The sequence below is a fragment of the Hyaena hyaena genome, unplaced genomic scaffold (assembly GCF_003009895.1).
Source record: "Hyaena hyaena isolate Hyena2069 unplaced genomic scaffold, ASM300989v1 scaffold_361, whole genome shotgun sequence".
In the NCBI taxonomy this organism is placed as follows: domain Eukaryota; kingdom Metazoa; phylum Chordata; class Mammalia; order Carnivora; family Hyaenidae; genus Hyaena; species Hyaena hyaena.
The window spans coordinates 561,155-571,015 of NW_024080991.1; the positions used below are offsets into that span (position 1 = coordinate 561,155).

Sequence of the window (9,861 nt, forward strand, 5' to 3'; positions counted from 1 at the left end):
TCTGGGTGTAATATCCCCAGGGATGGTGCCCAATCCTTGGCCTCTAGGGTTGTCCTGTTGCCCCACACTGTTAGGGGGCTTTGGCTTCTGCATTTTACTTAACCCTTCTCTCCATCGAAGCTGACAACTGATGATGCCTCTTAAGCCCTTTTATAGTGGGTGCTGTGTTCCACACTGTAATAATAGTCTTTGTAGTTACAATTTTAAAATTCCTCACTTTCCAAACGATGTGCAATATATTTCCATGAAAGGATAATCACCAAACTTTAACCGTGGTTTCTTAGGGGAGTAAAATGGGATAAGAGACAGATGAGGGAACTTTCACTTTCACTATAATTGTTTGAATGTGTGCAATGGGCATACATTCATATGCTGGGCTTGTAATTAAAAATAAAAAGTCCCTTAAATACCGTGCTTACTACTGGGAAAAGGATTTGAGTGAAATTAGGATTTCATAGGTCTGTACTGCTTGATGTTGCGTGTTTTTTTAATTTTTCAATGTTTATTGAGAGGAATAGACAGAGTGCGATTAGGGAAGGGGCAGAGACAGTGTGAGACACAGAATTGGAAGCAGGCTCCAAGCTCTGAGCTGTCAGCACAGAGCCCAACACGGGGCTCGAACCCACAGACCTCGAGAACATGACCTGAGCCCAAATCAGACGCTTAACTGACCTAAGCCACCCACGCGCCTCTGGTGATGTTTTTAATACCAAATTTGTATGGTTTCCCCAGTAAAAACAAATTGGCATTTCAGAGAGCATGGTGGTTACGCACAAGCCTGAGGCAGATGCCCCACCAAACAGATATCTCCACTCTCCCAGCTTGAGTCTTCCCATGCAGTCTCCCTCAAACAGACATCATAGCACTTACCTTGTATGAATCTTGTGAGATTTTTCCCTCCTCCTATGTATGGCGTCTGACATGGTAACTATCAATAAGAAAACGACTTCCACTCTGTGCTCCATTTGCTTTGAGCCTGTTGCCCATTATGTAACAGCTTTCAAATATGAGGAGTCAATCAGCCCAGACAGCTTGGGAGGGTGCTAATAAATTAATTATTGTACTGATTTTAACTCCAGATTGGAATCTCCTGGTCGGCAGGAGATTATCCTTTCCTGTTATCCCCTTCTACTTTATTGTTACAGTACTTACATTTTCCACAAAACCTGTACTTAACTGACATTTGTTCAATTTAGTGGATTTTAACACAAAAGATTGAGGATTTCCAGTCCCCAGATAGACTGAACCAGGCTGTACTTTTCAGCAGGCAACAATCTTCAGTCTCCTTAAATTAAACCATTTAACAATATGCATCTTTGGGTTGTAGGATTACCAGTTTTAATTTTCTTCTTTATAGTTTTCAGTATGTTACAATTTTCTGTCATGTGCATATATTACTTTTGTGGGCAGAAAAAAAGTCAGTTAAAAAATAATCCTACACATTTGGTGCTTCTTCCTGTTTATCTACTTCCCCTTGTCTTCTCATATGTTTTTAATCCTTGCCCTGATCTCCAAGCCGGGCAATGAATCCCTCCCATGAACCCCTGCTCAGAAAGTGATTTTCTAGTGGAAATTACAGGGCCTTTGGAATCAGATGGTCCAGTGTTTGAATTCCAGCTCAGTATGAATGTGGGCAAGTATCATACCTTCTTATCTGTAAATGAAAGTAACACCTACCTTCTAGATTGTTGTGTCGTTTGGGTCAACAGCTTCACAAACTTTAATTTGTATATGGATCACCTGGAATGTTGTTAAAATTCAGACTCTGGTTTAGTAGGTCTGGATTGGGCCCAAAAATCTGCATTTCTTTTTGTTGTTGTTGTTTTACTGTTTATTTTTGAGACAGAGAGAGACAGAGCGTGAGCTGGAGACGGGCAGAGAGAGAGGCAGACACAGAATCTGAAGCAGGCTCCAGACTCTGAGCTGTCAGCACAGAGTCCAATGTGGGGCTAGAACTCACAAACCATGAGATCATGACCTGAGCCAAAGTCAGATGCTTAACCGAATAAGCCACCCAGGTGCCCCTGAAAGTCTGCATTTCCAAGAATTCCTAGGTGCTGCTGATGCCAGTGATATATAGAACACACTTTGAATTACAAGGGATTAATGACATAACATTTGAAAAAGCCCTGGCACAAATGTCCTATGCTCTTGAGTGGGCCTGACTTTCCCAGCTCTTTGGATGGGCCCATCTCAGAAAACTGCTGACTGAGATCCACTCAGGTACAACCCAACCCATTTGCACTTTCACCTCTTCCGATTTTCTCCACACTTCAATATCATTCTTTTTCTTTCTGTTACAAGCACTTCATTCTTCTTTTGTCTAAGAAAAATACAGGGTTTTTTTTAAACAGCTTTATTGAGGTATAATTGACATACAATAAATTACATTTAAAGTGTACAATTTAATAAATTGTAAAACATGTATACATCCATGAAATAATCGTCAAATTCAAAATAAACTCGTATCCATTAACTCCAAAGTTTCTTTATGCTCCTGACTCTCCCCTCTCGGCGAGCCCCTGACCCCCAAACCACTCATCTACTTTCTGTTGCATAGATTAGTTTGCCTTTTCTAGAGTTTTATATAAACAGAATTGTACAGTATCTACTCTTTCTTGTCTGGCTTCTTTTTCAGCATTAATTATTTCATCCATGTTTTTGTGTGTTAGTCCTTCATTCCTTGCTTATTGCTGATGGTATTCCACTGTATGGATATATTCCACAAATTTGTTTATCCAGTCACACTGTTCCTGGACAGTACATGTTTAACCTTTTAAAAAATTGTTAAATTGTTTTCCTTTTTAAAGATATTTTTTAATGTTTATTTATTTTTGAGAGAGAGTGAGACAGAGCACCAGTGGGGGAAGGGCAGAGATAGAGGGAGACACAGAATGTGAAGCAGGCTCCAGCCTCTGAGCTGTCAGCTCAGAGCCCGATGCGGGGCTTGAACTCACCAACCGTGAGATCATGACCTGAACCGAAGTTTGACTCTTTATTTATTTATTTATTTATTTATTTTAAATAGTTTATTGTCAAGTTGGTTTACATATAACACCCAGTGCTCATCCCAACAAGTGCCCTTCCCCATGCCCATCACCCCTCTTCCCCTCTCCCTCACCCGCATCAGCCCTCAGTTTGTTTTCAGCGTTCAAGAAGCCTGGCTCTTAACTGACTGAGTGACCCAGGTGCCCAAGTTGTTTTCCAAAATAATTATATCATTTTACATTCCCATCATGAGGACATGAGAGTTCCAGTTCTTCCACATTCTTGAAAATATTTACTATTTCGATTTTTTTAAATGTTTATTTTTGAGAGAAAGTGTGAGTTGTGGAGGGGCAGAGAGAGAAAGAGAGAGAGAGAGAGAGAGAGTGTGTGAGTGACAAAGGATCCTAAGCAGGCTCTGTGCGGACAGCATACAGTCTGATGTGGGGCTTGAACTCATGAACCACGAGATCATGACCGGAGCCAAGGTTGGACACTTAATCAAGTAAGCTACCCAGGTGCCCCCAAATATTTACTATTTTGAATAAATATTCACTGTAAAAAATTTTAGGGGAATTATATAGGCCAAAAAAAAAAAAAAGTCCAGTTACTATTCCTACGACTGGGAGATAACACTACTAAACTGCCACGTTTGTAGATTTCCACAAGTTTACCCTCCTGGACAAATGATCTCAATTAAAAAAAAACAAACTTTATATCTCATTTTCATTCTTATTACTCAAAGCATGTCATAAATGGAAATTCAAGGAAATTCAGGAGTTCCCCAAACACAGAAAACTGAAAAATATACTTTCTGTCTTTACTGCATTTTATTTTATTTTTTAATTTTTATATTTTTGTCTTTACTGCATTTTAAGGTTGCTTTTTAAACTGGTTTTCTAAGTGAATAGGTCAGACACTATTTATAATGAATTTTAAGTACAGTATTTTTTAATATTTTTTTTATTTTTTATTTATTTTTGATAGAGAGATAGAGACAGCATGAGCAGGGGAGGGTCAGAGAGAGAGGGAGACACAGAATCTGAGGCGGGCTCCAGGCTCTGAACTAGCTGTCAGCACAGAGCCCAACGCGGGGCTCGAACCCACGAACCGTGAGATCATGACCTGAGCTGAAGTCAGACACTTAACTGAGCCACCCAGGCGCCCCAGTACAGTATTTCTCTGTGATATAGTAAACAGAGAATTAGAGATGAAACATAGCCATGAGTCTTCCTATACTCTCAGGGCACTAGAAAACACTTCAACACTAACATTTCAGGGCTTAAGAGCCTTGAATGAGTTACCCCCCCCCCCCCACACACACATGGGAGAAGCAAGAATGGCTTTACTCATAACTTTATGCATGACAATTATTCTTATACATCAAGAGAGTTATAGATTGAGCTGGTAGGAAAACTAGGTATGTAACAACAATAATCATAGTACATTTGTTAAACATTATAAAACACTCTGCTAGGATCTGTGTGAGGCTCTCTGTGTATTATTTCTTTAGATCTGTGGAGACTATTCTTTTTCTAGTTCATACATGGCTTCCACAATAGGGGTTATTACAAGATCTAAAAATATGTAAAAGAAATCTATAACAAAACATATTTGTTGGCTCCTTGGGGAAATCACAACCCAACTCCCTTGAACTGAAAACCACGGTGATTTCCAAGATCTGTCTCTACTGCCCTCATGGTTGAGACAAGATTGGTGGACTGAGTTGTCATGTGATGTCAGCGTCTTTTTTATGGTATCTCTGGAGTGTAAGATTTCTTAGTGGGTCTAACATTGTTAAGCTCTTACAGTCAGCAGGTTTGACTTCTTTGGCTGGGCCTATGGCTGATGCAATCCATATTCTCACTAAAATTTCAGAGCCTTTATTTTCCAAGTGTCTAAAGCATGAATGACAATAGCATCAGGCAAGTTTGAATCCTAGTCTCAGCTTTTGTTATCCCTTATTCATAAAAATTAATGGGATGATTGCTATCTCCAGCTGTTTATTCACATATTTACTGGTTTGTTCATTCAATCATTCGATCCATTTATGTAATACCTACTACGCGTCAGGCGCCATTCCAGTGTGGTAACTTGAAGGGAATCATGTACCTAAAGGGGTCTGTAAATTCCAACACTCTAGACAGTTACTGCTTTGGCAGTGGTTGTTTTTCCTCACAAATCAACAAAACTAAGAAAATTACCTAAACAACAGCAGGAAGATACAGGGAAATTTTTTCTTGGCACAGGGCTTTACAAAAGCAAACATGGCCTGAAAGAATTCAGGAAGCAAGAAGGTCCTTGTCCATTCTGGACAGTTCTCGGAGCTGTCTTCAGGAGACCTCGAGGTTCTGGACCGTTTTTCTTACTCAAAGAATCCGTAACCCTACATTATATTTCCGGGGCCATAGTTATTAATCGAAGTTCTTATTCTGCCCCGCACTATTCATCCTTTGTCCACGCTCTTAATCTTTCTGGGCTTCAGTTTTCCTGAATGAAAACCACAGGTCCTAAGGTGCTGCTAGGGACATGGTAAGCAAGTCACTCTGAGGGCTGCCTGGTTCTCAGAGAGGGCTCTGGACCAGAATACGTCCAGGCCGAAGTTCTAAGATAGGAGGCCCTCCCAACAAGCTCGGGCGCGCACCCCAAAGGGGAGGGCGCGAGTTTATAGACAGCGAAGCCACTCGGCCCAGCCCAGGTCTTTCTAATCATTAAGGGACGTTATAGGAAAATGAAACCGAAAACGGGGAAGTCCCCCTCTCTAACCTGGCCCGGCACAGCGCGCCAGGAGACAAGTGACGGCCCCTGCCAGAAGCATTCTGATTGGCGGTGCAGGCGTGGACTATAAGTAGAGGCGCAGGGCTGGCTGCCCAGTCTCGCATCTGGCGCCGCTCTGCTAGCGATGGCGCTGTCCGCGGTCGTCGTCCTCCTCGGGCTGCTCTCTCTGTCCTACCTGGATGCCATCCAGCGTGAGTGTCCCCTCTTGCCCTAGCCCTTCTTCCCCTGTGCCCCGATCTGTTTGGCTTTCTCGGCTTTAACTTATCCACCCTACGCGGAGGACTAGCTCCGGGCTTGGTCTCTGGGTGGTGAAGTGGATGGTGGTCGGGCAGCGGGAGGGGGTAGGAGCCCAGGACCTAAGTGTCCTTTTTCTTCTTCGAGAGGGAGGCACGGGGGGGACGCCTTCGCGCGCCCGTGCCAGGTGGGTCAGGACAAAGTTTCGGGTTGATGAGAGACTTCGGAACGACCGAGGTGGGGGAGGGTTTCTCTTCCGCGTAACCTCTAGCTTCCCGAGAGCGGCTGCCAGGGAGGGCTGGAAGGCGGGTCCTAAGGACTCGGAGTCCCCGGTGGTGAATGGGTGGAGACAGCAGTCTGGGCTTGCGGGAGGCACCGCGCGGGTACTTCGGTTCCCTGCAACTCTGCTCGGCTCCGGTCGCGGATTCCCCCCGAACGCCCGGTGGGTTCGCCCGCCGCACAAACAGGGGAGGGATTCGCACGTGGCATTTGTAGCCTGCTTTGAGATGTTACAAAGCGCTTTCACATCATTTAATTCACGTTGCTGTTACGTGTCGCTTTTAATAATCATAAGAGCTACTCGGTATTGGTAGGGAGCGTGCCGGGGACATTTTGTGCTTTATGTCACCTGATTTCGAGATGAGCTTACAAATGTAAATATAATGGTTATCAGCAACTCACAGATAAAGGGAGACACCAAGCGTTTAAGTAACTTAAACACACAACATGGGGGAAATGGCAGACAATCGAGGGGGACTAGAGCATTTTTGGGGGGAATGAGCTCTTTGGCTGCACCGCCTGTGGTTTTCCAGTATCTTCTTGTCACCTCCCGGTGTGAGATTCTTGCTAGCAAGCTGGAGAGCACTGGGGCCTTGTTGCCTTTTCTTCACAGAGGGCTTCCTCTTTGGCTCTTTGCCTGGTTCCTTCCAAGATGAACTAAGCCTCTACTTTCTGTTTTGAAAAAGCAAAGGTTTACAAGTCAGGGAGATTGTAAAACCAGTGATAAGGATAGTCAACATAGTTAGCCAGGTTGACTGTCAGGTACCCTTTAGATCTTGAGCATGTTCTAAATACCTTGCAATATACCAGACCTTCTCACATTTTCCCGCCTCTGTGAAGCGGGATCTTTTGATCATGAAATAAAGGTATTTATAATTTATTTACAAATTAAAGCACAACTACTATTATTGATAATTGCTGGTAACTATAGAAATCTTAAAAAAAAAAAAAGATAGCAAACTGACATTAAAAGAAAAATCTTACTTTGAAAATTTCCAGAGTAATACATGCCATGAATAGATCATTTCTAAAAGATACACAAGAAATGAGTAATGATGATTGCTGCTGGGAGACGGGGGGACTAAACCCCTTGTGTGGGTTTTGTTTCACTGTGGACATAAATTGATTTTTCAGTTAAGCTTCAGAAGCTCAACTAACTGTCCCAAAAGTCACAGAGCCAGTAAGTGGCTGAGCCCAAAAACAAACCAAGGCTTATCTGATACTCATCTTCCTCTTAAAAGAGATTATTGTGATGTTCTGGCAGAACCCTGCGTGGCTCCCTCAGAGAGAGAATTCTAGGCCTGATGAACCTATGCTTTGATTCTTGTGGCATTTATTATCCTCTAATTATTAGAAACTCCAATATAAAGAGCTTTCTGATTTGTCTTCACTTCAACTTTATGAAAAAAAAATTCAGGGCATCACTGGGATCCCCAGTGTAGCTCCTGTTGGGGCTGGTGATCTTTCCTTTGATGATGGGGTTTTTCTAGACAGATGTATCTGGTCAGAATAGCCTGGCACTCCTCTCTACCACATTCTGGACATGGAGGAGCTGCCTTTTAGTAATCATGTACCCTGCATGTATGTGTATTTAAAAGTGAATTTTACCCACAAATTAGTGTCAGTCTGTATACTTAGTAATACTTCTCTTCATTGGATGAAAAATATGGAAGTAGAATTTATGATAGTTTCTTTCCATATCCTCAGGGAAGATCTAGTTGTATTCCCATTTTGTGAACACATATTTTATAGCAGCAATGTATTTCCAACATGGCTAGTTGTAGCAGTCACTTGAGGGCACTAATTAAAAATGCAAATCCCAGTCCCACTCTTAAACACATTACTCCACTTAGTCGTAATGGAGAATATGTTTTTTCCCTTTTGCCACAGTCTTCACCCTTCCCTAATGTTCTTACGGAGCCCATTTCACTCATTTATGGTATTTTCTGACTTCTGTAGGCATTTAAGTTTTGTTTGAGGTAATACTAAGAACAACATGTGCCACTTATAAAGCAATTGGTGTGTGCCAGGAACTATTCTATACACTTAATACATATTGAGAAGTCAGATGGGTGTGGGTCTAGGCAGGAGCATGAACCAAAAAAGAAAGTAATAAACATTACAAAAAAAAAAAAAGATACGCTGAAACAAGGTGCAGTAACATGAGTCTTTTGATATGGCTATTATGGAGAGTATATGAAATGAGAAATGAAGTTTGAAAAGGAGGTGGGGCCAAATCATGAGGACTCGTGAGACATGTGTTGAGGAATTATATGGGTGCTGAGAAGCCATCAAAAGTTCTTGAGAGTCTCAACAGAAAGCTCTAAAGATTTGACAGAAACTCCAGCGACAGACAATGATACTACTAGAAATCTGTAGGAAAAAACCAAAAAGCCACGAGTAGAGAAATTATGTGGAAAAGATACTAAGTCACGGTTTCTGCCTCAAAATGGAGGTAGCCTTTTGGAAAAGTGGACACTCATTTGGCCAGAGTGGAAATGGAATTGGGAGAAATCAGTGATCAAATTTAAACATTTGTTGCCCGATCTAGCTTTAGACCAAGGTAGCCCCGAGTGAAATAGCCTGCAATTTTCATTTGTCTTTCCCTGATGTCCCTCAGATTCTCCAAAGGTTCAGGTTTACTCCCGGCACCCAGCAGAGAATGGAAAGCCAAATTTCCTGAACTGCTATGTTTCGGGGTTCCACCCACCACAAATTGATATCACCTTGATGAAGAATGGAAAGAAAATGGATGCAGAACAGACAGATCTGTCCTTCAACAAGGACTGGACTTTCTACCTTCTGGTTCACACTGAATTTACTCCCACTGCCAATGATAAGTTTAGCTGCCAGGTGAATCATACAACTCTCCCCGAGCCCAAGGTCGTTCTGTGGGGTAAGTTTTTAAGTTCTTTCCTTAGCTACTGCAGTTGTATCTGAGAATAGGCACGGCTTGAAGATGCTTTGATATAAAAAAATCTGCATACTGTAATTGATAGGGTACCTTATGAAAGTTCTGATTAGTGGCTCCTTGAGAGAGCTCTGCACAGCATGATCCCTGAAACAGTAGTTTCCCTGTAGCAAAAACAGGGAGCAGCAGTAGCCAGCACTTGCACAAACGCACATGACAAATTCCTCATGTTTCTTACCTGCTGGCTTCTTTGGCCTTTCCTGACAGTGTCATGGGTATGTAGAACCATCAAAAGCCTCAGGGAGGCACAGGCCTTTGTAAGACCTGCTCTCCTAGTTCCTTACCCAGTACTCCCTGGATTGGTTGGGATCTGAGCCTAGTAGGCAAGGCTGGGCCCTGCTGAGTATTCATGGTTAGGGACAGCAGGCTGTTCTTACATCCTTAATTGTAACAGTTTCAGACATCTGTTAGCACATAGTATTTTAAAAGTAAAACTTACTTTGGGTAAATTCCTAGCAGTGCTATTGCTGGGTCATAAGGGAGTTCTATTGTTAGTTTCCTGAGGAACCTCCACACTGTTTTCCAGAGGGGCTGTACCAGTTTACATTCCCACCAACAGTGCAGGAGGGTGCCCGTTTCTCCACATCCTCGCCAGCATCTAGAGTTCTCTGATT

At 42.5% G+C, this 9,861-nt stretch overlaps 1 protein-coding gene and 1 long non-coding RNA gene across 3 annotated transcripts in view; one reads left to right on the forward strand and one right to left on the reverse strand.

The window, feature by feature from the left end:
- Nucleotides 1-5,845: 5,845 nt before the first annotated feature.
- Nucleotides 5,846-9,861, forward strand: part of B2M (beta-2-microglobulin) — a 6,366-nt gene continuing 2,350 nt past the window's right edge. Inside the window, exons 1-2 of the mRNA XM_039250059.1 lie at nt 5,846-5,954; nt 8,897-9,172. Coding sequence (XP_039105990.1) covers nt 5,888-5,954; nt 8,897-9,172 — 343 coding nt within the window. The 5' untranslated portion in view covers nt 5,846-5,887. The remainder of the gene's footprint in view (nt 5,955-8,896; nt 9,173-9,861) is intronic.
- LOC120243818 overlaps nt 6,533-9,861 on the reverse strand; it is a 35,713-nt gene continuing 32,384 nt past the window's right edge. For both annotated transcript variants that reach the window (XR_005531397.1, XR_005531398.1), the window contains exon 3: nt 6,533-6,948. This is a non-coding gene — a long non-coding RNA (uncharacterized LOC120243818). The remainder of the gene's footprint in view (nt 6,949-9,861) is intronic.